This window comes from Babylonia areolata, chromosome 7 (genome assembly GCF_041734735.1).
Source record: "Babylonia areolata isolate BAREFJ2019XMU chromosome 7, ASM4173473v1, whole genome shotgun sequence".
NCBI lineage: Eukaryota > Metazoa > Mollusca > Gastropoda > Neogastropoda > Buccinidae > Babylonia > Babylonia areolata.
This window is the reverse complement of record NC_134882.1, coordinates 40,580,420-40,607,860: the sequence shown is the minus strand read 5'-3', so window position 1 is coordinate 40,607,860 and position 27,441 is coordinate 40,580,420. Positions and strand designations below refer to the sequence as shown.

At 42.7% G+C, this 27,441-nt stretch overlaps 1 protein-coding gene across 1 annotated transcript in view; it reads left to right on the top strand.

Annotated features, from left to right (window-relative positions):
* The window catches only part of LOC143284036 (CD109 antigen-like), a 50,932-nt gene that overhangs the window by 10,626 nt on the left and 12,865 nt on the right, over nt 1-27,441 (top strand). Inside the window, exons 7-23 of the mRNA XM_076590632.1 lie at nt 180-219; nt 873-954; nt 2,112-2,223; nt 4,082-4,366; nt 6,000-6,215; nt 9,858-9,947; nt 10,448-10,510; nt 11,689-11,883; nt 13,908-14,060; nt 16,310-16,387; nt 16,947-17,022; nt 18,596-18,685; nt 19,699-19,786; nt 22,993-23,110; nt 23,578-23,691; nt 25,924-26,037; nt 26,608-26,733. Coding sequence (XP_076446747.1) covers nt 180-219; nt 873-954; nt 2,112-2,223; nt 4,082-4,366; nt 6,000-6,215; nt 9,858-9,947; nt 10,448-10,510; nt 11,689-11,883; nt 13,908-14,060; nt 16,310-16,387; nt 16,947-17,022; nt 18,596-18,685; nt 19,699-19,786; nt 22,993-23,110; nt 23,578-23,691; nt 25,924-26,037; nt 26,608-26,733 — 2,040 coding nt within the window. The remainder of the gene's footprint in view (nt 1-179; nt 220-872; nt 955-2,111; nt 2,224-4,081; nt 4,367-5,999; nt 6,216-9,857; nt 9,948-10,447; nt 10,511-11,688; nt 11,884-13,907; nt 14,061-16,309; nt 16,388-16,946; nt 17,023-18,595; nt 18,686-19,698; nt 19,787-22,992; nt 23,111-23,577; nt 23,692-25,923; nt 26,038-26,607; nt 26,734-27,441) is intronic.

The window sequence follows — 27,441 nt, the reverse complement described above, 5'->3', positions numbered from 1 at the left end:
AGAGAGAGAGGCGTTGATTGCATGCAGCTAAAAACTGAGTGATGTTTCATGTAACAATTACGTCCACTGTGAAAATCATTGCTGTATTCATTTTGATATTCATTTCTTTGTACATATATTCTATCTTTGGGAAGAACGAAAGTTGTGTAAGCTATTTTGCATTTGAAATATTGTTTCAGGGAATGTCAAAGCCGAAGAATATCCCAATCGAAAAATACGGTAAGATCGATATGCAAATTTTCTTCTTTTCTAAAGCCTTGTCCTGATTATGTCCAAAGTACGCGATAGTTACAATTTGTTCCTTTTGCATGTAATTCTTAATTGTATATATTATATATATTGTTTGTGTGTGTTTCTGTGTGTCTGTGCGTGTCTCTGTCTGTGTGTGTCTCTGAGTGTGTCTGTGTGTGTACTTCTGACAGCCTAGACGCACGCCTATTTGGCGCGTACGAGTGTGAATCGCGCATAGAGCGCCAAGAGTTTCAAGAATATGCGCTGTGACAGGATGCCTGAAATAGATAAAACAAATTGTAATGTGTGTGCTGGAAAAGCACGAGTTCGTACATGCCTGTTAATTTTTGTGCTGTTTGGTAAAGCGACTGATTGTTTTGGTACATGCAGATGTTGGTGTGTGTTTTTATATGTTGTTTGTTGTACAGATTCTCCTGATTTCAAGGTGTTTGTTGAACAGATTCTCCTGATTTCGTTCGTACATGCCTGTTAATTTTTGTGCTGTTTGGTAAAGCGACTGACTGTTTTGGTGCATGCAGATATTGGTGTGTGTTTTTATATGTTGTTTGTTGTACAGATTCTCCTGATTTCGAGGTGTTTGTTGTACGGATTCTCCTGATTTTGAGGTGTTTGTTGTACAGATTCTCCTGATTTCGAGGTGTTGCTATGGGTACGAAGAGCGGACTACGGGGACAAGGAAGTGACTGCCAGAGTGTTTGGAAAGTACGGATGGAGACTAGGCTTACACACACACACACACACCCGCACACACAACACACACACACACACACACACACACACACACACACACACACACACACACACACACACACACACACACACACACACACACACACTAATATCACTTCAAGTGGAAAGACGTTAAACTGAAGACAACAACAACAACAACAACACACACACACACACTCTCTCTCTCACACACACACACACACACACACACACATAGTCGCGCGGACGGACGCGCACACACAGACATAGCGAGGGAGGGAAAGAGAGAGAGACAGAGAGAGATGGACAAAGACATAGAAAGAGAGAGAGAGAGAGACATAGAAAGATAGACAGACAGAGACATAGAGAAACACACACACACACACACACACACACACACACACACACACAGGTGGGGGGGGGGGGGGGTGCGTGGGGAGGAGGATGAGAGGAGCTGGCCATTCCACAGTGGTGTTTTCCAGCATGCCCTTTTTGTGTGCAAAATTGTAAGATGTGGTTTTTGTACTGGTTTCTAAAGATAAGTGAATAAAATAAATCACCAAATGAATAAATAAGTGGAGTGTGGAGGTGATGATAACTGAAGTGGAATGACTTGTGTCTCCAGCACGGCCTTGTCTACAGAATTTTGCCAGGAACAAGCCTTTTGTTACTGTGGGTTCTTTTACGTGCGCTAAGTGCATGCTGCACACGGGACCTCGGTTTCTCGTCTCATCCGAATGACTAGCGTCCAGACCATGGCTCAGGTCTAGTGGAGGGGGAGAAAATATCGGCGGCTGAGCCGTGATTCGAACCAGTGAGCTCAGATTCTCTCGCTTCCTAGGAGTTAACGCCATCACTCCACAGATGACAAAAAAACAACAACAAAAAACACAACAACAAACAAACAAACAAAAACCAAACAAACAAACAAAAAGTTCGACGTTCTGTTGATTAATTACCTCAAGCTTAGCCAGTGTGTCTGTAATTTTTCTCCCCCACCTCGGCCCATCCCCTGAACTGCTGTATGTTTAAAGGTCGGTTGACAGTCTTGTTCGACTTCTTAATTTGTTTTGATCATTGTTTACCTGCTGGTTCGGTTTTCTTAAGATTTTCTTTTTTATCTTTGAAAAAAGACTTTGTTTCCCCGGCAGGTATTTGATTGGAACACCTGTCAATGGAACAGGAACTCTTACGATCTCCGTTCCAAGATATCCCTACTATTATTATCGGAACTCATATGCCCAAGTGGAGAAAAGTTTCAAGGTAAGAGCTTTATGTACGTACGGACGTAATTACGTACGTATGTATGCGGGTGCCTGAACACACACACACACACATACACTCACACACACACCGAGGACAAAAAAAAACAAAAACAAAACGCGCACACACGCACGCAAACATGTACACACAGTTCTGTTGGTCCACTTGCTTCAAGAATGTTAATAAAAATTTTAAAAATCTTTAAGGGGGGTGGGAGGATGTGGGCAGAGCAGATGGCTGGCCTTTTCACGGACCAAAACGAGGTGACGTCCATTCACGGCCAAGGGCGAGCCCCCCACCCCCTCCGTCCACCCCTTTCCCTCAAAAAGCACAACAACGCACACTGTGGTAAAGAATAATAATTAATGTATGGTCCCAGCAAGCTAATGTAGGCTTGGGATAAACTCGTGCTGTGCAGGACTGTCAGTATCATACGATCTGGTCTGGTGGTGTAGCACGGTCCAATGCGTGCAAGTGCTGAATAATAAGTGTCATGTTGCAATATTGAAGTACACAAGAAAAAGTAACACACTGTAGAAGAAGAAGAGGTAACTCTAATAATATGCGCAACGGCGTGCGCAGAAGAACAGTGACAAAAACAGTCGTCTGATTTCTGTTTGCATGCAGGCAGTTCAAGCCGCCGCACAGAAAGGTTCTCTAAATTGTTTAGCGCGTGCTTCTAGTGGTTTTTTTTTTTTTTTTTTTTCGAGACAACGTTTTACTACACCTAGACACGGTAATACGGAATGGTGGGGTGTGATATATTATGGCGTGATTATGGTGAGTAATACGGTATGGTGTGATACGGTAGGTGTGATATAATATGACATGAGTATGGCGAGGTGTGCTATGGTGTGGTGTGATAATGGTCGAGTATAATATTGTATGACATATTGTATGGTGTTGTATGGTATGGTATGGCGTGATATGGTATGGTAAAAAAAAAAAAAAGGTCGGGTTTTTTTTCTTATACGGTGTGTTGTTATCAGGTACTGTGTGATGAAAAAGCCAGTTATGATATGGAATGATGTGTGGTATAATATCTTTATGGCATATAACGATACTCCATAACGTCGAGTGGAGCTGTACGATATGGTATGTTATATACTGGAATGAGATTCTTGAAAATGGTACACTCTAAAAGTGGAATGCATGAGATCTAGAACGATCTGATCATGCGCATCTTAAAATCATATATGGCAGCTGAAATAATAAGGACAATGAAGCGGTGATAACTGCATGTCTGAAAAGCATTCTCAAAACCATTTTTATTATAAACGACCCAACACACTGAAATTCAGTACACTTTTTAATTCCTCGAAGAAACTGAAGTGTTGTTAAAGCTGGCAAAATTTTTGAAAATCATTATTGAATATATGTGATATTTTTGATGTTCTTAATCTTTTTCTTATGCAAGGATAACAGTACTAAACTCTACAAGCAATATATTTTCTTTCTTTTTTTTCTTTTCTTTTCCTTTTCGATTCATTGAATGGATGATTGTTTATTTGCATGTGTGCATTTGTGTCTTGCAGATTTTCTTTTCATAAGGTTCCACGGTGTTTGTTTATATGATGGTTTTCTTGGTGTTGTCATGATCGCGCAGTGGTGCGCAATCGATTGTGCACTTTGTGTGATCTGTTTGCCTTCTCGGTTTTTTTTTTTTTTTTTGTTTTTTTTTCCCTTCCTTTATTTCCCTTTTTTTCTCTTCTTCGTCGTGCGATTGCACGTCTCGAGGATGTGGGCCTGTTTTTTCTTTGTTGTTTCCATGTACCCAAATCGGGTTTCTCGGATTAAATGATTTTTTTAACCTTTTGAAGTAAGCTACTTACGGCTGTTCCATCCTGTTTTCTTACAGCTGGACGGAAACGGCACATTCGTGGGCACGTTCAACATGTCGGAAATCAAGGACCTGTTCTGCAAGTCCTACTCCTACTGCCACTACGGTCACTGCCACTACAACCGCTACTGCTACTTCTCCTCTTACAGGCCTCTGAGGTTCACGGCCACCGTCAATGATGGCAATTCTCATCACTCCGTGACGAAGAGCAAGGACATCAGGCTCTCTGCCTACAAATTCTACCTGCGGTTCTCGTCCTCCTCTCCGTACAGGTTCAAGCCTGGCCTGCCCCTCTCTCTTGTGGTGAGTTTCAATTCTGCAATGAGGCGTCACTGTGTTCCGACGTATCCATATACACTACACCGCGTCTGCTAGCAGGCACCTGCCTGACAGCAGTATAACCCAACGCGCTGGTCAGGCCTTGAGTGGATGTATGTATATATATTTATGCGTACCTATCAGACTGGATTTCTTCTACAGAATGCTGCCAGAGGACAACTCTTTCGTTGCAATGGGTTCTTTATTTTTCAGTGCGCCAAGTGCGTGCTGCACGTGGGACCTCGGTTTATCGTCTCGTCCGATTGACTAGATGCTCAGATTTTTCAGTCAGAATTGGGAGAAAGGGCAAGAGCGGGAATCGAACCCAGACCCTCGTGGACACTATATTGTCAGATTAGCGTCTTAACCATTCTGCCACCTTCCTCCTTCAGGTGAGTACAAAGTTGTATATGATCATATATCGGTTCTGTTGTATCTACTGCTACTACCGCTTTTGGACTATATTGTGAACTGAGATGCTATTTTGTTTGATGTGTGGGTGGGTGATGCTGATTTGATTTGGCGCAGCTGGCATACCCATCACTCTTCGTGTGAATACAAAGTTGTGTGTGATAAAATGCTGGTTCTGTTCTATCTGCTTAACCAGATTTTGAATTTGTGACCTTATTTTGATTGATGTGTGAGTGGATGATGTGGCAATTTGGCAACCACAATAAACTTGTGATTTTGTTTCTTTTCTTTTTTTCTTTAATTACATGAGTGTCCAACTTGAAGAAACGTAAAGCATGCCAGGAATAACCGGTAACACTCCCGTAGAACTCCTGTATTCCACATGAACAGGTAGGGGAAGGTAGGGGAGTAGAACGTTAATTAATGGCATGAAACATTCACGTTTGGACGGTGAGTCACCGTTGAAAATAATGCGTGGAAGCAGCTTGCATCAGATACGGACCTTTCACTGGTTTGAAAAGCAACTTATTCTGGAAAGGAAGGAGGCAGTGGAAGCTCATATGATGATATCGATTTACTACTCAAATGATATGTTTAAGGAAATTGTCATCTGAAATACATTGCGACCGAAATTGTTGACATCTGGAATGCATTGCGACCTTTTTCAACATTAAGTGCGGCGCATTTTCTCTTGTTTTCGTCCCCACTCCCCTCCAGTAAAAATTCAAAACATATGTCTCACAGTTGCTTTGTCATGTTCTCTGGTGCCTCCCGCAAAACGTCTATCCACATACCTGTCTTACATTGCATCTGTGTATGCATCTGTTCACGCGCGCGCTTAATTATGTAGTGTGTGTGTGTGTGTGTCTTTGCGTGCGTGCGTGTAAGTGCATTCATATTTCTCTGTATATGTGTGTGTGTGTGTGTTTTACAGACAAAAAAATCATTAAGGATACAGTAAAATAAAACATAAGAAATTGTGGACAAAAAACATGAAAATGAACAACAGTCATGGTCTGTAACGGGTATTTCTCTCTCTCTCTCTCTCTCTCTCTCTCTCTCTCTCTTTATTCCCTTTTCCTCCTCTAAAAACAAATGAGGCCAAAAAATACGAAAAAAGAATAACAGTCATGGTCTGTAACGGGTTTTTTGTTTGTTTGTTTTTTTTTCCCTTTCTTTTCCTCCTCTTACTTGCGGCGATCACAAGGTGGAAGACGTGCGGTCCAACGGGAAGCCGAACACCAAACCCCGGTTCAAGACCTTGAACTTCACTGTGACCTACAGGAACTCCACCTCATGGTCCCGGGTCACCTACTACTCTCTCGTCAACCAGTCAGTGCAGCTGGACGAGGACACCAGTACCGCTCAACTCCGGATAGACACCATTCCCAAGGACGCCAGATACGTCTACGTCAAAGCCACTGTAAGACTGAATTTGATTTGGTGTCAATTTGCTATGTGTGTGTGTGTGTGTGTGTGTGTGTATGTGTGTGTGTGTGTGTGTGTGCGCGCGCGCGCGCGTGTGTGTGTGTATGTGTGTGTTAGGGTGTTGTGGGTGGATGTGTGTGTGTGTGCGTGCGTGCGTGCGTGCGTGTGTGTATGTGTGTTTGTGTGCGTGCGCGCGTGTGTGTGTGTGTGTGTGTGTGTGTTGGGGTGTAGTGGGTGGATGTGTGTGTGTGTGTATGTGTGTGTGTGCGAACTCAGAACTCATTCAATTGTTGTAAAACCCATCAGAGGAATTATGGACACTATAAACTAAACACAACAAGCAAACAAAAAGTAAAAACAATAAGTTCTGAGCACATGCAGGATATTCCACAAGATATAGTAATTGACTGCGAACTTTTAAGCATTCATATATATAATTTGCCAGTTCTGGTTGGAAATAACTTAGTGGCAACAGAGAACTCGGCCTTTGGATTATTGTGTTGCCAATGCCATCTGGCTAATGATTCGAAGACTGAGAGGTAACTGTCACAAGCAGGCGAGATCTCAAGTCAGAGTATGCACTACACTTGTCCAGAAAATGCAATTCATCCTCAGCAACTCCACATGCTTTACATAGCCGGTCTTTCCTAGTTAAGTTGTAGTGACGTCCTCGCGCCATTTCATGTGCACTTACTCGCAATCGACACAATGCTCCTCTATGTTTCGTAATTTTGCAGCTGATCAGGTAAGGTTGTAATGTATAAGTATTTGCAATAAAAGGAGAGCCTTGAAATGGTCCCGTTCTTTGTGGTGTAGTATGTTCATGACAGAATATTTTAGAATGTGCCATGGTTCTCCCACACGTGGGAGAATCCAGTTAAAACCAGTGTCTTTTTGATAAAATGAAGCCAAGGAACTTTTTCCAATGAATTCATCGATAACATACCATCATATGCTTGCCTGAAATAGCTATCTTCTTTTGATTCTATCATTTGCACCCAGAATGATATAACCTGACACACTGCGGTCAGAGAAATGGGGTATCTGCCTAACTCTGCCAGGACTGGTAACTTAATTGATCTTTTGTGTACGCCCATTAAACTCCTACAGAAGTTGACATACATTTTCTGATGGGCATTTTGCAGAGAGAAAGGCATTAAATTGGTTAAACAGCATAGAGGGCGTGGAGGAGTTTGTCGCAGTTTGATTGAATGGAAACCCCACTTCAGCGCCGTAACTGAGAATTGGGGTGACTTGAGTGTCTAATGATTGCTTCATCACACCCATCTCTACTTCTTTCTCTCTCACACTGCGTTTCGGAGCAGTTTCTTTGTTTGACTAAGTGGTCTTCAGCAAGGTGAAAATTTCTGCTCTTATGAAAAATAACTCCCAAGTATTTGTATCTATCCGCCGTTTCGATGCAGTCATCAACACATGAAAAGAGCACTGGTATTTTGGGGTAGTTTTTTTGGTGAAAATTACGATTTTTGTTTCGTCCCTGTTGATTCTAAGCCCCCATTGCAAACAATATTCATGTAGCTGGTCTAGTTTATTTTGTAGTCCTACTTTTGTTGTCGAGAGCATCACAATGTCATCCGCATATAACAGAAAAAGGTTTGAGTCTTGGTTGCTTCGCTGATGTATGGTGAGGTGTCATCGTTTATAGAGTCTCTTGTGTCATTAATGAAAATATTGAATAGCGTGGGGCTAATAAGATTTCCCTGAAGCACTCCCTTTTTAACTGCGATAGAATCCGTTAAGCCATCGTTTGGTTTAACACATACAGTTGAATTTTGGTACATATCTTTTATAATGTGGAAACATTTTCCATTTATCCCAATTGTGTGTGCGTGTGCGTGTGTGTGTGTGTGTGTGTTTCTTTCACTCAGTCACTCACTTTCTCCCTTTCTTTCTCAACACACACACATATCCACCCTTACCACCTACCCCGTCATCCGCCACTTACCCTCTTCTCTCTTTCCGCTTCCCACGATCGAACCGTCTGCCTGCGTCTCTCTTTCTGTCCTTTTATGTCTGTCTCTGTCTTCTGTTTCAAGTTCTTCTCTTTTCCCTTGAACTGAGAGTTTGTTCCTGTTCCGATGGAATGCACAATCATGTTTCTTTCCTGCTGTTTTTATTTTATTTTTTAATTTCATTAATGTGTGTGTGTGTGTGTGCGCGCGCGCGCGCGCGTGTGTGTGTTTATGTGTGTGTGTGTGTGTGCGCGCGTTTGTGTGTGTGTTCAGTCTTGAGTATGTTTTGTTGTCATATTTGAATCTCGCGCCTTGCTTGGCTCGGAAACTCTTTCGTGTATTGTATTGCATCTGTATTTGTATTTGTATTTCTTTTTATCACAACATTTCTCTGTGTGAAATTCGGCCTGCTCTCCCCAGGGAGAGCGCATCGCTACACTACAGCGCCATTTTTTGGGGGTTTTTTCCCTGCGTGCATTTTTTTTGTTTGTTTGTTTGGTTGGTTGGTTTTTCCTATCGAATTGTAATGTATTGTATCACATTGTATCACTTCTGTATTGTATCACACTTTGTCACAACATATTTCTTTGTGAGAAACTCGGGTTGCTCACAGCGCCACTTTTTAGACTCGTCTGTGAAAACTCCAAAGTGAGTCTATCAACCCGGTGTTCGGTTGTGTGTGTGTGTGTGTGTGTGTGTGTGTGTGTCCGTGGTAAACTTGAACATTGCCTTTTTCTCTGGAAATACTTTGTCTGCCAATACCAAATTTGACTTAAACATAGTATGAACAAAAAATCTTCACAGTCATATCAATAACAGGATGTAAGTCTCCCGAATTAAGCTGTATTTCCGAATCATGAACGGTTTATTTCGTTGAGATTCATTCTGAAATCCGAAAATTTTAAAAACTGCTTCCCACTGATTTAGGCCTACTACAGGGTAGTTTGTGTTCAAAGACGACATGACCTCGTTTTTCTTGTTCACAATTAAAAGGAAATACAAATAAATTCTGGACAGAACTCACACAGTGATATTAACTACACTATCAACGTGTTTACTGCATATAAATATTCTAAAATGGACGCTGAATTAACTGGAATGAACATAAAAGAAACACCGAATCGATCGTTTCTTTCAGTCCGTTGTAGACTGGTTTGTGCAGATCTAGAGATCTACCATGTGTTGCGTGTGCTTGAAGCGATGGCAACAACTCCTTTATCGCCGAAATGAAAGAATAATCGAGATATAATAAAACACAAAAATCATGATTTAAACGGCGTTATTACGTCCACTACAATCACATCTATTTATCGCAGGAAGAAGAAAACGTCAACATAGCTTTGATGTGCTGCAGCCGTGGGGAATTTGTCTGCTTGCTTTGGAACTGAACATGCATGGTTCGATCCTGCTCGCATGACTTTTTCTATTTGAAAACTTTTCAAAATGTTTTATCCCAAGCTTATTTTATATATCATATTTAATATAGAGCACTTTTCAACGATTTAAAAAAAAAAATTTTTCTCCTCATGATTCCTTTGCTGGATAAAGTGTGAAGCACAAGTGAGCCTTGAAGGCTTTGCCTCTTGTTTCTGTATGCAAGTGTATTTGTTTTGTTATAAGTGTTTTGTTGTAAGTTGTCCATTATGTAAATTGTATTTGTCCAGAACGGCAAGTTCACCACCACACGATACCTGTCTCGTTACTACTCGTACTCCGACGTTTACCTTCATTTGGAGTTGAACAAGGACATGTCTGTAAGTATCATGGACTGGCTAATGGAGAAGTTTCTTCATCACTTTAACACCGCTGTCGGTTCGATTTGTTTTCAGTGTAACGGATTGAATGGTGGTTGTGATTGGTGACAGTGTGTGCGTGCGTGCGGTGTGTGTGTGTGTGTGTGTGTGTGTGCGTGTGTGTGATACCATGTGTGTGTGTGCCTGCGCGCCCGCGCGCGCGTGTGTGCACGCATGCGTGTGTGTGTTCACGCATGCTCGTGTGTTGCCAACACCGTGTGTTGTGTTTGTTGCACACCGGGTGTGCGTGTATGTGATGTGTGTGTGCGCGCACGCTTGCGCACCGTGTGTGTGATTATGATTTTTTTAATTTTACGAGTTCGGATGATTTGTCTGTTTTGTTTCAGTTCTTGTTCTGGTTAGTGTGCTGTAATTTCTTTCTTCTTTTTTTTTTTTTTTTTTTTTCAAAAGGCTTGCAGCTACACACAGCACCAAGCGGTATTTGTGTTGCTGTGTTTCAGGTTGGGAAGCAAAGGAAGGTGACGCTCATGTCCAATAAACCTTTTGCCAACTACACATACGCGGTGAGTTCTTTTTCGGGTTTATATATATATATATATATATATATATATATATATATATATTGATAATAGATTTAAAATGGAGTTTGCGGTGTTGTTAGTTTCGTCAGATCTTCAGTATTAAGATGGCAGATAGATAGGATAGACATTGTCTTCAGAGAATTTTTTAAACTGAAAAAAAAAAAAGTTATTTCTTTAAACGTTTTTTTTTTCTTGTTGTTGTTGATGTTGTTGTTGTGTTTTTTTGGGTTTTTTTAGATTTATTTTTATTTTAACAAAGTATGTTAATTCAGGTGGTTTTTTCTTTCGGTGCTGAATACGGTGGAACAGTTTAGCAAGATGTGACGCTGACTGCTTTACGCTGACTGTCCAAGGGGCGGATAAAGGTTAATTAATGATCACGAGAACGGTGGACCTCAATCTTGGTCCGTGCTTTGAATGCCTGTGTAATAGCCTTAAACTACCCCTCCCCCCCACACACACACACACCCCACCCCATCCCCCCAGGGTCGTCCTTGACTCGCCTCCAATGACCCTGCCTGGCGTCATTTGTGGCTAGTCATGATCGTCACCCCCTGGTTGGACATTACGAAGGAGAGTGGGGTAAAATCTAATTAGGCGGGTCAGTTCTGACTAGTTGAAGTTCACCCCCCAGAGGGTGTGGGGGGTGAGTCATTCTGGGCTAGCCGGATTTTACCAGGGGTAAGAATCCAACGAGGGTACGAACAGGTTACTACACCGGTGGACTGTAAGACTTTTTGTACAGAGTTTTTGCTTTCACTTTCTTACGAAAAGTCAGTCATTCCTGGCAGTGATTTGGGCAAGCCATGACACACTCCGTGGAGTCAGTTCGGATCAATACGATTCTCCTTATTCAAAAGGACTCCCCTCCCCCATTTATTGTGATCCACGTTTGTGTGTGTGTGTGTGTGTGTGTGTGTGTGTGTGTGTGTGTGTGTGTGTGTGAGCGAGTCAATGTGTTTGTATGTATGTGTGCTTGTGAATGTGTATGTATGTGTGTGTGTGTATGTTTGTATGTGTGTGTATGCATGTGTGTATGCATATGTGTATGCGTGTGTGTTTGTGTGCGTATGTGTGTGTGCGCGTATGTGTGTGTGTGTGTGTGTGTGTGTGTGTTGATATCTTAATTTGATCTCTTATTAAAATTTAAAAAATGACAGATATACTCCAAAGGCAAACTGGTGAAGGCGGAGAGAGTGGTGAGAAAGCAAAGCAGCAAAAACACCAACCTGCGCATCGAAGTGAACCAGGACATGGCCCCCAGGCTCCACCTCCTGTGCTACTTCACCCTGACCACCAGGGAGATCGTGGCTGCCGGACTCACCCTGGATGTGCACGACTACACCCCTTACGATGTGAATGACCCCTTGCCTGTTTGTGTGTCTGTCTCGTTACTCGTGCTCTTACGATGCGACCCATTTCCGTTTCTTGTCTGTCTCCCTGCCGGTCTTGTCTGTCTCGTTGTGGTGCCCTTACAATGTGAATGAGCTCTGTCTCTTGTCTGTCTCGTTATGGTGCCCTTACGATGTGAATGGGCCCTCTTGTCTGTCTCGTTATGGTGCCCTAACGATGTGAATGGGCCCTATCTCTTTGTCTGTCTCATTAAGGTGCCCTTACGATGTGAATGGGCCCTGTCTCTTGTCTGTCTTGTTATGGTGCCCTTACGATGTGAATGGGCCCTGTCTCTTGTCTGTCTCGTTATGGTGCCCTTACGATGTGAATGGGCCCTGTCTCTTTGTCTCGTTATGGTGCCCTTACGATGTGAATGGGCCCTGTCTCTTTGTCTCGTTATGGTGCCCTTACGATGTGAATGGGCCCTATCTCTTTGTCTGTCCTGTCTGTCTCGTTACGGTGCCCTTACGATGTGAATGAGCCCTGTCTCTTGTCTGTCTCGTTATGGTGCCCTTACGATGTGAATGGGCCCTGTCTCTTGTCTGTCCTGTCTGTCTCGTTACGGTGCCCTTACGATGTGAATGGGCCTTGTCTCTTTGTCTGTCCTGTCTGTCTCGTTACGGTGCCCTTACGATGTGAATGAGCCTTGTCTCTTGTCTGTCCTGTTTGTCTCGTTACGGTGCCCTTACGATGTGAATGAGCCTTGTCTCTTTGTCTGTCCTGTCTGTCTCGTTACGGTGCCCTTACGATGTGAATGAGCCCTGTCTCTTGTCTGTCTCGTTACGGTGCCCTTACGATGTGAATGAGCCTTGTCTCTTGTCTGTCCTGTCTGTCTCGTTACGGTGCCCTTACGATGTGAATGAGCCTTGTCTCTTTGTCTGTCCTGTCTGTCTCGTTACGGTGCCCTCACGGTTTGATTTATCTCTGTCTCCTGCCTGCCTGGCTCGTTATGATGCCCGTTTGTGATTCACGTGTCTCTTGTCTACCTGTTTTGTATGTCTGTCTCGTTACGGTGCCCTTACGATGTGATGCACTTATGTTTCTTGTCTGTCTGTCTTGTCTTGTATGTGTGTCTTGTTTGTCTTGTCGTGGTACCCTAACGATGTGATTGATACCCTCCCTTTTGTCTGTCTTGTTTGTCTCGTTACGGTGACCTTGCGATGTGCTTGACCCCTGTCTCTTGTCTGTCTGTTTTGTATGTCTGTCTCGTCATGGTGCCCTTACGACGTGATTTCCATGTCTCTCGTCTGTCTGTCCCATCGTGGTGCCCTTATAATGTGCTTGATCCCTGTCTCTTGTCTGCCTGTCTGTCGTGTTATGTCTGTCTCATCATGGTGCCCTCATGATGTGCTTGACCTTTGTCTCTTGTCTGTCTGTCTATCATGTTTCGTCTGTCTCGTTGTACCCTCATGATGTGATTGACCCCTGTCTCTTGTCTGTATTGTATGTCTCGTCGTGGTGCCCTTATAATGTGCTTGACCTTTGTCTCTTGTCTATCTGTCTTGTCTGTCTCATGGTGCTTAACGCTGTAAGACTGAAAGTCTGTCGGCTAAAGCGTAAAACTGACAACACATCTTCGTTCAATCAATTGAAAATTAATTGTTCATCCACAGGCTTGTCACTCACCCCACACAATAGTTTAGCGACTGAATCTGTAGAATTGATTATAAAAACCCCCAAAATAGAATCGAAAACCACTATAGTAAGTGGGTTGCACCTACAAATGGTAATATCGTTTAATCCATGCACGAAAATTACCGTTGAAATTAATGTTGTCATCCGTTTATCTCAGAAGACAATGGAACGCCCAGTTCAGTCAAACTGTGGAGTTGCGGCGTCTGCTATGGCTGTACAGTTCGATTGTGGATCGGCAGGCTCTGTTGAAATAGGTCCCTGAATTTAGGATACTAAGACAGGACTTAACCATGGAACTATTTTTCACCAATATCTGTAAAACTGACAGTTGTGACGTTGTGACTGGCCACAGTTGCTGATCACCATCGACGGGAAGAAGAACAAGAAGGCAATACCCGGGGAAAAGGTGTCCGTGAAAGTTCAGGCCACAAAAAATGCCACTGTGTTTCTGCTGGGGAGACACGACAATGCCTTGACGCAAAAGAATGACATCACCGTGGATGACGTAAGCATCGTAGTTTTCTGTTCACAGAGAGAGAGAGATAAATTGAGAGAGAAAGAGAAATTGTTCGAATTTCAAATCAAATCATGTTGTTTATAGCCCAGCCGACCACTAAGGCCATATCTGGGCTGTTCGAATTAATGGAGACTGAGAGAGAGAGGGAGACGGGTGTATATTTTTGTTCGAAAAAAAAACAACAACCCAAAAAACACAGAGATAGAGAGAAATGGGTGCACATTTTTGTTCGACACTGAGAGAGAGGGAAGGGGAACACACACACACACACACACACACACAGAGAAATGGGTGCACATTTTTGTTCGACACTGAGAGAGAGGGAAGGGGAACAAACACACACACACACACACACACACACACACACACACACACAGAAATGGGTGCACATTTTTGTTCGACACTGAGGGAGAGGGAAGGGGAACAAACACACACACACACACACACACACACACACACACAGAGAAATGGGTGCACATTTTTGTTCGAATCTAACAGACAATGAGAGAGAGAGAGAGAGGTGGGGGGGAACACACACACACACACACACACACACACACACACACACACACACACACAGAAATGGGTGCACATTTTTGTTCGAATCTAACAGACAATGAGAGAGAGAGAGAGAGGTGGGGGGGAACACACACACACACACACACACACACACACACACACACACACACACACACAGAGGGATGGTGTGTACATTTTCGTTTAAATTTGTTAACAGGATACACATGACAGTTGATGAGTTATCTGTTTGGTGGTAAATGGTCATTTTTTTTTTTTTTTTTAATTTATACATCGGCATTGGTTTACTCTAGATCAGACATACGGTTTTTTTCATAGACACATATGCACTTGTGGTTTGTGTTTGTGGTACATAGAACAATAAAAATTAATCCTCTCTTTGCCTGTTACGTCAACTTGACGACTTTTCATTTTTTTCATTTTTACATCATTAGGCTACCATGGTGACTGACATAGAAATGATAACCAAAGTCAAACTCGAGAAATGATTTATTGGAAGAAATGGCCGATAAAAATTGTGTCAGTTAAGTCCCATTGTACAATGATCCCATAAAACAAACAAAGACGTGGATTATTCGTGATTTCAAACCAGCAGTGTTAAACATTTACATCTTAAAACTATCCAAACGTCTCTGTTGATAATTCTCACCTTAAAACTGAAAAAGAAAAAAAATCGTAGGAAATTGCCATTACAACACACACACACACACACACACACACACACACACACACACACACACACACACACACACACACACACACACACTCTTTCTGAACTGTAACCGTGTATCTTCAATGAAATTGTGTTACGCTTGCCCCCATGACATGTCAAATGTTGTGTCTCGATTGATTTCTGCCAATGGTTTATTCACCAAAGTTATTACAGGAAAACAGTGCAATGACACATTGCGCAAACTTGCTGTGGAGGCACACACAGGAATGTCAGCTTAATGTGACAAACACCGAGAGCAAGTGAAAGCTTGCCGTGAAGCACTCATCTTAGTCAGCTGAGCGCTCGGCTACATATACGAAATTAACGCTTCGCGCTGTACTGACACGAGTAGCAAAATGGCTGATTGAACACTTGGGCTGGCTTTAGTTAGCGAAGGGGCTTAAAGAAGGCATGCGATATCCACCTATTTTAGAACAGTGGCTTTTACGTGTGTGACCGTTTTTACTCCACCATGTAGGCAGTCATACACCGTTTTCGGGGGCTGGGGTGGAGGTGAGGAGGTAGACATACCGTATTAACAACATGGACAATGCCATTGAAAAGAATTGATGCTGACATCAGAGTTTGGAGGTTGTAGGGGACTGGAGACAGGGGTGGATGCACTACAGTCAATAATTATGCTCTGCATTCTTATTCCATAGCTAAACAGTCATAACCATCTTACGTAGCAGAGCAGTTTTCACTAAAGTCAGTAATTACTCCCCTCATTTTTACTCCATAGCTAACCAGTCATCGCCATCTAACGCAGCAGAGCAGTCTGCAGTGCAGTCAGTAGTTATACTCCTCGGTCTAACTCCATAGCTGAACTGTCTGAGTCATCTGCCGTAGCAAAGCAGCGACTATTCGGCAAAGACATGCAGCTAGAATTGTGAGTCTTGCAAATGATTTATCATATTTTTTTTTTTTAGTGGGTAGATTGCTTTGACGAATTCTGTCACATGCTCGTGTGATTGTCTCCCTTCACCAGATGCTCAAGGCGCTTCTGTTCCATGATTCCGCCAGTCGTTACAGCTACTACCGTTACTCTGCATACAGCGAGTTCTCAGTAAGTCGTAACGATTGTCTTACATGTGTGTGTGTGTGTGTGTGTGTGTGTGTGTGTGTGCGTACATGCGTGCATAGAAACATGTGTGTTAGTGCGTTTCAGCGTACATGCGTATCTGTGCACATGTGTGTGTCTGTTGAATGCGTACGTGCTTGTATGTTTTAACATTTCGATTGCCACTGTCAATTTATTCCGCCAAAAGAACATGCTTGAAATTATAATAATTTTTTGACTTTATTGTTGAACCCCCGTCAGCCTAATGGATAGAATCAGTTGTTCTTGCTCTGAACATCCATTGTTGGAATCTGCTTGGAAGCTTTTTTTTCTTAAAAAAAATTATAACGCGAATCTTTATAATAATCATAATAACGAATAGAGAATACATTTCAACAAACTAATTTTTATCAGTTTTTATCTTTTCATTTATTTTTTTTATTTTCTTAAAGTGTATCACAAGTGAGTCTTGAAGGCCTTGCCTTTCTTGTTTTATTGGTGGTGTTGTTGTTCCGTGAGTTCTATGGTGGTCACTGACGGTCACATGAGTTGTTCCTATGTGCAGAACTCTGGGGTGGGCCTCGTCACCAACATGAGGATGCCTGGCTACTACAGCTACAACCAGTACTACATCCCCAGACGTAATCTTCACATTGATGTCTGTCTCTCACTGCACTGTATATGTTGGGTCTTCCTGTCATGTTTTAACCCCCCGCTAGCCCCCCTCCTCCTTCCCTCAACTCACTTAAACTGCCTGTACGAGCATTAAGTTTCAGTTTCACGGAGTTTGTCAAAGCTTGTGAAAGGAAAACAACATGTAACTCACGATTACCTGCAAAAGAACAATAACTATCAAATTCTTCTATGTTGTCTTCCCCATTATGTTATCACACGAAACGACACTGCTGTCAATTTTGAGTTGTGATGTTTTACTAGAGGGAGAAGGAAGACATTCCCAAACACATTCAATCGTCCGTGATATTGCCCAGTGTTTTAAATAAAATGTGATACAAAGCAGGTGAAAGTTTGGCAGTGTGCGATTTGAATCCCCAAGAAACACGAGATGAGGCTCTTACGCGCACTGCTGTATTCCATTCTTCTGTTTCCACACCAGACATGGACTCTCAGTGCTGATCTGGAATGAAGAATCCAAGCCATGGAAACGAGGTGTTATCGCGAAATACTAAACACCAAACACACTATTCGCATTACGAATGAACAAGTGCGCCAGACTATCAGGCAGCACAATGCAAGATACGGAGATCTGCTGACATCAGTTAAGAAAAAGGGGAAAAAAATACGTTGATATGGCCACGTAACAAGAGCCGACGGCCGTGATAAGTTTAATCCTTTAAGGAACTGCTGAGGGAGGGAGACGGAGAGGTAGACATAAAAAGAACAACAAAAACCGATGGACATTGCAGGATGGACGAAAAAAAAACAAACCATTTACGTATACCCAGGCTTTTACACATAACCATGAAACCTGGAGAAATCTACCGTGTTCTACCGTGCGCCGCCTCAGCGGCTCTTGAGTCGAGACAAAAGAAGTGAAGCAATGTGAATAACACACGGAGTGAATGTTCATCTGAATTGAACAGGTGTACTTAGCGAAGTGACAAAAAGCAGTTAAGCGTTTGAATGGAAATAAAGCAATGCGAGTTGGGCATGATATACACTCTTAAACACGCATAGAACGTGTTGTGTTTTGAGAGAAATCACTTCGATGTGTATATTTTCTTCATCCTAGGTCAGGTTGTCATTTTTGTAGACTGATGTCTTCAACATCTAGAAAACGTTTGCTTTTTGTTTCAAAATTCATAAAGATAGAAAATGTCTCAGTTGATATAATAGGTCCGTCTTCATAGTTAGTACTTATTCTAAAGCGATTCGTCTTCTAGTTATAACTTATTCCAAAGCGATTTTATAGGTCATTTTGGTGAATTATTTTGGGAATTGCACGTTGTATTTGCCATACGAGTCTTGCAAATACAGTAAGTTATCAGTTGATTTTTTGTTTTTGTTTTCTTTGTACTCATCCATTATCGGAAAGGGGTGAAAGGAAGTTAGTATTGGCTATACGAGTCTTGTAAACACAGTCAGTTGTCAGTTATTTTTCATGTTTGTTATGTTGTTCTGTTTGTACTCCACCGTACCCCAGAATATGTGAAAGGAATTTACATCATCTTGAATCTTGAATTTTGTGTGTTGCAGACTACCGGATCTACAATTACTACTACTACTACTACCCATATTATTACTACTACGGGTGTCACCGATACAGTCCCATGCCAAACCCACCAGGTTTTGTATCACGCTGTCCTGTGTAGTGTGAAACACTTGGTTTGTTTTGATCATATTTGATTTTTTTTCTACCACCACCCTCCCGTCTTCTCTTGCACCGTACTCGTCTCCTGTTAATTTTCTTTTCTGTTTATCATGTTCTCTCTCTCTCTCTCTGTATGTGTGTGTGTGTGTGTGTGTGTGTGTGTGTGTGTGAAGGGGTAGTGGTGAATACCACTGTTGATCAGCAGCTAAAATTCTAAAACTCAGATTACCTGATAGGTAAAAGCGGAGCAGTTCAATGTGTGACGTTTTCTAAAAGTTGTCTTTTTTTTTCAATTCCACGGTCGTAAGTTGCAGCCGTCTGTCTGACTCACTTAGTTAAGACCGTGTCAATTAAAGGTTTTGGCTGCGTAAATCGGTATTCATCTCCCGTGAATGTCTTGACGTTTGAATCCATAATCCGCTGTTCTTTTGGATGGTTCAATACTCTGCGAGTCTTTTGTGCTCTCTCTTTTAGGTCATGTTGACAAAACGTGGTAATACATACACATGTTCAGTGTTGATACAGTCGAAATTGTTCAGATATCAAGAGTAATGATTTGGGAGTTTGCTTGAAAGATTAGAATATATCCATATTGTATGGTATTTTTTAATGTGCCTCGTTAAGAAAAAAAACAAAACGACATCACACGCTAACAACAGCGCTGTGTTCACAATGTATGGTGCTTCCTAATTTATATATATATATATATATATATATATATATATATATATATATATATATATATATATCTTTTTCAATGCGCCAAGTGCGTGCTGCACACGGGACCTCGGTTTATCGTCTCAAGCGAATGACTCAAGAAGCTCGGTTTGAATTTTTCCAGTCAAACTGGGGAGAAAGGGAGAGAGCGGGAATCGAACCCTGACCCTCACGGACACTGTATTGGCAGAATAACATTGAACAGTTCAAGTGTAGGAAGCAGGGGACGCGTGATACTGAACAGTTAACTGTGTGTGTTGTTTGATTTCAGTGAGAACTATGCTCATGCCTCTGACACCCGCTCAGCAAGTGGAGAAGCTCTTGCCAGACAACTGGCTGTGGCAATCCGTGGCTTTGGGGTTTGTATTGTGTTTTGTTGTGTTGTGTTCTTTGTGTTGTGTTGTGTTGTGTTGTGTTGTGTTGTATTTTATTGTCTTGTCCTTGTATGATCTTGTATTTATTCATTCATTATTATTACCTTTACATTTTTCATACATATTTGTCTAATTATATATCTTTTTTTCCCATTGTTTAATTCATTTACTTATTCATTTATTTATTCACTTGTTCATTTTTGACTCACTTGTGTGTAAACAAAGTGAGTCTTTTTTTTTATTTTTTTTTTTATTCATTTACTTATTTATTTGTTTGACTCTTTTTTTTCTCAAGTCCCGACTGAGCGCGTTCAGTTACACTGCTGGTCAGGCTTAGCAGATGTGGTGTAGCGTATATGGATTTGTCCGAACGCAGTGACGAGTTACTGACACACACACACACACACACACACACACACACACACATATATATATATATATATATATATATATATATATATATATGTGTGTGTGTGTGTGTGTGATAGTCACTCGTGTCCGACTATGACCATCAGAACCGCAGAGGAGGCAACTGCTGTCCCGGCTATTTGGACTAGAATTTGATTATAGTGGAGATTGTTTTGCCCAAGTTACATCTCCACTCTCTCGGCCAGGAGGGAGTTAGGACAGTGGGCGTTGGGATGGTTTCCAAAGGCCAACTCACCCCAAGGCGGCAGCACTAAGAGCCAGTGCAATTTTGCCTCCTAGTTTGCGAGTCATAGCTCTTCACAAAAGACTAAGCTGTAAAAGATTTCCCATTGCATTCGAGAAACCATTGATAATACAGCTCTCACTTTGCTGTTGGCCCAATGGTAAACTTATGTCAATCTGTTATATATGAGTTACTGATACTGATACTGTCTTGTCTTGCGTTGTATCGTACCGTATCATATTGTACTGTGTTGCTATGTATTGCATTGTGTTTTTCTTTTTTTTTCTTTTTTCTTTTTCGCTTTTGTCACAACATATTTCTCTGCTGCTCTCCCTGAAGACAGCGTCAATACAGCGCAGTGCCACCACCTTTCTTTTCCATTGTATAGCGTCCGGATCACCACTCGAGGTCTAATGGAGAGGGAGAACATTCTGACAAGTGTGGGTTTTTTTGGGTTTTTTTTTTATATTCCTGACAGGGTATTATGTTGTGAGTAGACATGTACTCAACCCTAATACAGGTATTGGATACATCATTGGTCTGGGTCTCTGGGTATTGGATACATCATTGGTCTGGGTCTCTCTGGGTATTGGCTACATCATTGGTCTGGGTCTCTGGGTATTGGATACATCATTGGTCTGGGTCTGTCTGGGTATTGGATACATCATTGGTCCGGGTCTCTGGGTGTTGGATACATCATTGGTCTGGGTCTCTTGGTATTTGATACATCATTGGTCTGGGTCTTTCTGGGTATTGGATACATCACTGGTCTGGGTCTCTGGGTGTTGGCTACATCATTGGTCTGGGTCTCTGGGTATTGGATACATCATTGGTCTGGGTCTCTCTGGATATTGGATACATCATTGGTCTGGATCTCTGGTTGTTGGATACATCATTGGTCTGGGTCTCTGGGTATTGAATACATCATTGGTCTGGGTCTCTCAGGGTATTGGATACATCATTGTTCTGGGTCTCTCTGGGTATTGGATACATCATTGGTCTGGGTCTCTGGGTGTTGGATACATCATTGGTCTGGGTTTCTATGGGTATTGGATACATCATTGGTCTGGGTCTCTGGGTATTGGATACATCATTGGTCTGGGTCTCTGGGTATTGGATACATCATTGGTCTGGGTCTGTCTGGGTATTGGATACATCATTGGTCTGGGTCTGTCTGGGTATTGGATACATCATTAGTCTGGGTCTCTCTGGGTATTGGATACATCATTAGTCTGGGTCTCTGGGTAAATTGGATACATCATTGGTCTGGGTCTCTGGGTATTGGATACATCATTGGTCTGGGTCTCTGAGTATTGGGTCCGTCATTGGTCTGGGTTTCTAGGTATTGAGTACATCATTGGTCTGGGTCTCTGGGTGTTGGATACATCATTGGTCTGGGTCTCTGGGTATTGGATACATCATTGGTCTGGGTCTCTTGGGTATTGGATATATCATTGGTCTGGGTCTCTCTGGGTATTGGATACATCATTGGTCTGGGTCTGTCTGGGTATTGGATACATCTTTGGTCTGGGTCTCTGGGTAAATTGGATACATCATTGGTCTCGGTCTGTCTGGGTATTGGATACATCATTGGTCTGGGTCTCTCTGGGTATTGGATACATCATTGGTCTGGGTCTCTCTGGGTGTTGGATACATCATTGGTCTGGGTCTCTGGGTATTGGATACATCATTAGTCTGGGTCTCTGGGTATTGGATACATCATTGGTCTGGGTCTCTCTGGGTATTGGATACATCATTGGTCTGGGTCTGTCTGGGTATTGGATACATCATTGGTCTGGGTCTCTGGGTAAATTGGATACATCATTGGTCTGGGTCTCTCTGGGTATTGGATGCATCATAGGTCTGGGTCTCTCTGGGTTTTGGATGCATCATTGGTCTGGGTCTGTGGGTATTGGATCCATCATCGGTCTGGGTCCCTTTGGTGAAACACCTTGTGGCACGTGTAGATATTGAAAGCTTTCCTTTATAAAGGTATGCGAAAGTTAAAGTGTAGATGAGACATTTAGTCTGTGGACGTTTCTTCTGTCTGTTACATTAGATACATGTCTTTTGTTTTTCTTTTTTTTGTTGTTGTTGTTGAGTTCTGATTAATTGATGAAAATGCACGAGTGTGAATCCATCTTGTGTATCCATCATTCTGTTGGTTCATCTTTTTATTTATTTATTTTTAAGAGGACATTTACATTTAGCTTTCCTGTACGATTGCTGACTTTCAGTTCCCAACATGTGGCGCCCATTTTAACCATCATTGTAATGATTATGACAACATAGACGATGGTTATGATGATGGTGATGGAAATTGTTATGACATGAATATGAACAACATCGATGATGATGATAATGTTGGTAGTGGTGGTGGTGATGGAGGAGGAGGTGGTGGTGGTGGTGGTGGTGGTGGTGACGATGAAGGCGATGACGATTGGTGATAATGATGATGATCATCATGATGACGATGATGATGATGATGCTGGATAATGACGATGATGACGTTGTTGATGATGACAACGACGTTTCCCAGAGGCCTGAAGGCAAGGACCTTCACCACGAGAGCCCCCGACACCATCACTAAACTCAGTGTCTCTGCGTTCGTTGTCCACCCACAGATCGGTCTGGTGATTGGCAACGACCCAGCAACGGTCAGTCACACACACGCACACACACACACGCACACACGCACGCACGTACACACACACACACACACACACACACACACACACACACACACACACACACACACACACACACACACACACACGAGGCGAGCGTGCGAACGCACGCGCACACACCGTCGCAAATGCATACACAGAGACAAGCACGCACAAGCACAATGACGCACATAGGCATACACACACACACACACACACAGAGGGAGAGAGTGAGAGAGAGAGAGGGAGGGAGAGAGAGAGAGAGTAATAATCCCCAAATTATAAATGAAATTCAAAAGGATGTCAAGGAAAAACATTTTATTCACATGCGTGCATGCGTGTGTGTGTCCGTGCATGTGCGTGCGCGTGCGTGTGTGTGTGTGTGTGTGTATACGTATGTATGTGTCCGCGTGTGTATGTGTGCGCACGCGCGCGTGTGTGTAATTTCTTTCACACAGCTTGAGACCAAGAAGAAAATGTTCGTTTCCATGTACCTGGTGGATTCAGCGGTCCGTGGGGAGGTGGTGTGCTTCAATGCCATCGCGCACAACGTGGACGACGAAAAAACCACGGTAAGAGGACGGACACACCCACCTGTGCATGCGTTCAGTTTTCAGTTTTCTAAAGGCGTCAAAGCGTGCAGACAGATCGGTTAAAAAAAAAAAAAAAGAGGGAAGTTACCTGCTCAGGGCATGTTAATTAAAATCAACGTGCTTGTCATGCCTTGCAAGCCAAGAGAGAAACATGAACATGAACATAACCATGAACGTGAACGAGAGAGAGAGAGAGAGAAAGGGGTAAGGCGCGGGGGTAAGGGGGGGGGGGGCGTTAAATGAAACTGTGGTAATAAGATGATGCGCATTCCTGCCAGCTTTGCTTATGTGCGTGTTTTTCGGTTTTCAGTTTCAAGAGGCGTTCAGTCGTGTGCAGACAGATCCGAAAAAAAAGGGGCAACTGCCTGTGCAAAGCGAACAGGGAAAGGAGGGATTGAGGGTGGCGGGGGGTGGGGGGGAGAGGGGAGGTTATCAAATGTTACATGGACCGTGTGTTGGGTCTCAAACACAAAGAAATGGTGCAGGCTACAAAGGCGTAAACACTCGCACTCACTAAAGCTCAAAGTCAAGAGTGAAAGAGGCAGAGAAACATACACAGAGGGGGAGGGGGGAGGTGTGGAGAGAGAGAGAATGAATGAAAAGGAAAGCATATTCGCATCTCCATTCAGTCATTCAGTCACAAAGTTGCAATTCTCACCTTCAACTCCATTTTGGGTGCTGCCCCTCAGTATCTGAGAGAATTGATTCAAATCTACACACCCCCACGACAACTCAGATCATCTTCCGATTCACGGCGGTTATACTTGCTCCCCTTGTTAAAACCCGATCCTTCGGTGATTCTTCCTTTTCTTATTCAGCTCCATCTGTCTGGAACAGTTTACCTCACGATCTTCGCCACTCTCCCTCATTTCAATCTTTTAAAACTGGTCTGAAAACACATCTTTTTGAAAACGCCTTTTGCATAAAAATTCCACGCCTTTTCAGCCATGCAAACTCTCTTTCGTTGTGTGTGTGTGTGTGTGTGTTAATACACAGATGTGTGTTGTTGCCTGACCCATTTGTACTTGACATTCACACATACTACACTGATGTTGTCCGTCACCAATGACACATATACTGCATTCTCTCCATAGTCTGTCGTGTCTTTCCATACCATAATTGCTAGCAACCTGTCTGAACTGCTCGTTTGTGACTGATTTCCATATCTGAATTCATTCACACGTGTGTGTGTGTGTGTGTGCGTGTGCGTGCGCGCTTGCTTGCTTGCTTGCGTGTATATCTGTATGTGTGAAAATTATAAATTGACAGCAGCAACGAGTTTCACGATACTAAGATTTGTTCAAAACTGCAGAAAGAAGCACTAGGAACTTGGCCATTTGTGTTTCATTTCATGGCAGCAGAAGACGAAAGGTGACCGGAGAGGGTGGGCCAGAAAGCACCGAAAGAAGTGAACAGATCCCTTTGAGAAAGATACATCAACCACAAAGAAATTGTCTTATCACTACTCATTAACTCACTCAGTACGGCCAGTCCCTCTCTTCTCCTCTACACAGACCCCTCCGATGTCCAGTGGGTGTCTGAATGACACAACCTTTAGCTTCCGTCGTGTGGTATTCTTTGTCAACATTCACCTCTTCAGTACAAGAGCCTTCCGCTTGCAATATTTTGATGGTGGTAATTGGGGTGAAACGCTGTTAACGTCGTCTCTTTCGCCGTTCGTATGGAGAGAGTTAATTCTTCTTCTTCTGCGTTCGTGGACTGCAACTCCCACGCTCACTCGTATGTGCACGAGTGTGTTTTTACGTGTATGCCCGTTTTTACCCCGCCATGTAGGCAGCCATACTCCGTTTTCGGAGGCGTGCATGCTGGGTATGTTCTTGTTTCCATAACCCACGGAGCGCTGATATGGATTACAGGATCTTTAACGTGCGTATTTGATCTTCTGCTTACGTATACACAGGAAGGGGGTTCAGACGCTGGCAGGTCTGCACATATGTTGACCTGGGAGATCGGAAAAATCTCCACCCTTTACCCACCAGGCACCGTCACCGAGATTCGAATTGTGGACCCTCAGATTGAAAAGTCCAACGCTTTAACCATTCGGCTGTTGCGCCCGTGTAGTAATTTTCAACAACAACAGCAACGAAAGTTTGAAGAGGTCTTAAATGGGCTTTTTTTCTAACCTATGTTTCAGCTATCCTCGCTGGCGTAATGGACAAATTTTTAATGTTCGTTGGTCTTTCTGTCCAGGGAGAAATGAAGATTGAAAAGAGCGACGACTTCGATGTCATCCGTGTGGAGAATGTCACTGGCACACTCACGGAGGTCCCCAAGAACGCGAATATCAAGGAGTCTCTTGGAACGGTTAGGAGCTCATTCTTTCTTTCGCTCTGTCGATGTCAGTTTCTGTTACAAGGTACGGTATATTGAGATGACATAGTGTTGCTGCTGCTACTGCTGGTTATTATCATCATTATTATTATTGTTATCATTATTATTATCATCATTATTATCATTGTCACTGTCATTATTATTTCTATCATCATTATGGTGGAGGCATTATTACTATTGCATATTACATGATAAGCATGTCCTTTATGACTTCCAAGGTGTTGTGTGGTCTCTGGAAAACGTTGCCACATAAGGTTATTTCTTATGGCATGAAAAATGACTTTTGGTTTCATAGTGTGTACATGACAGTCTTACTGTTTCTATTTTGTTCTCTCTCAGTGGTGAGAAGGATTCGGAGAGGGAGAGAACAGTTTCTTTGTCATTTAATTAATTTTGTTTCTAATGATTCCACCCACTCCCCCCTAGAAGTAGACTTGTATGCTCTCAGTTACATGTAATACAAATCGCATTGACTGATCACAGCGTGTACTTAACACATGCGAACTTTATTCAAAACAATTGTTTGTGGTGATTGTTTTTCAGGTGGAAGCTGGTGTCATCAAAGCAGCCACATTCTGTATAAAACCGAAAACTCTTGGTGACGTAGAAGTTCGTGTTGTGTTCACTGGTGACTCGAACGACGAAATAAAGCGAACTATCAACATCAGGGTAAGATTTTTGAAGGTGGAGTGAAACATCGAAAGTATAAGATTTGGGTTTTCAGAGACATGTCATACCTATTTGTGTAGTATGACGTTTTATGGGGAGGAATGATCAGAAACGATATGCATTTCTCTCTCTTTCTGCTCAAAGAAACTTTGTGCTGGTGTTTTCAGTCCTGGTTTGATTGTTTGGTGTTCTGCTCATGTCTTCTTGTTCTTGTTCTTCTTGTGCTTCTCCTCCTCCTCCCCTTCTCAGTGTCAGTCCAGCCCGTCTGATAAATGACGTCGTCCTTTCCAAGTCCTGTCTGGAGTTACAGAGCTTGGTGTGCAGCAGGGTTAATGTCGGCCACACGGTGTCTCTAAGCCCCTTTGGGAGGGGACAGGACTGAAGAATGTGTTCTGGTGTTTAGTCTTCGAGACCTCCTCATGTAAACTATGCCGTAGAGTTTCCATGAGCAGCGTCCTCAACTCATGTAAACTACACCACAAAAGTTCCCATAGAGTTTACAACGATGATTCACGTTATGCTGCATCCTTGCGTCAGATTATCCAGAATTGTAAAAGACCTGCACAGCTGCTCAGAAATATTTAGCAGCTTTTTGACGATTGCTTTTTGATGAACCCGTTAAAATCGGACACGGAGACCCACATTGATCTGTTTTTAGACCCCGTGTTCTTCACTCTGTACACTGCTGCCCTCGCTGAAATTATCAAC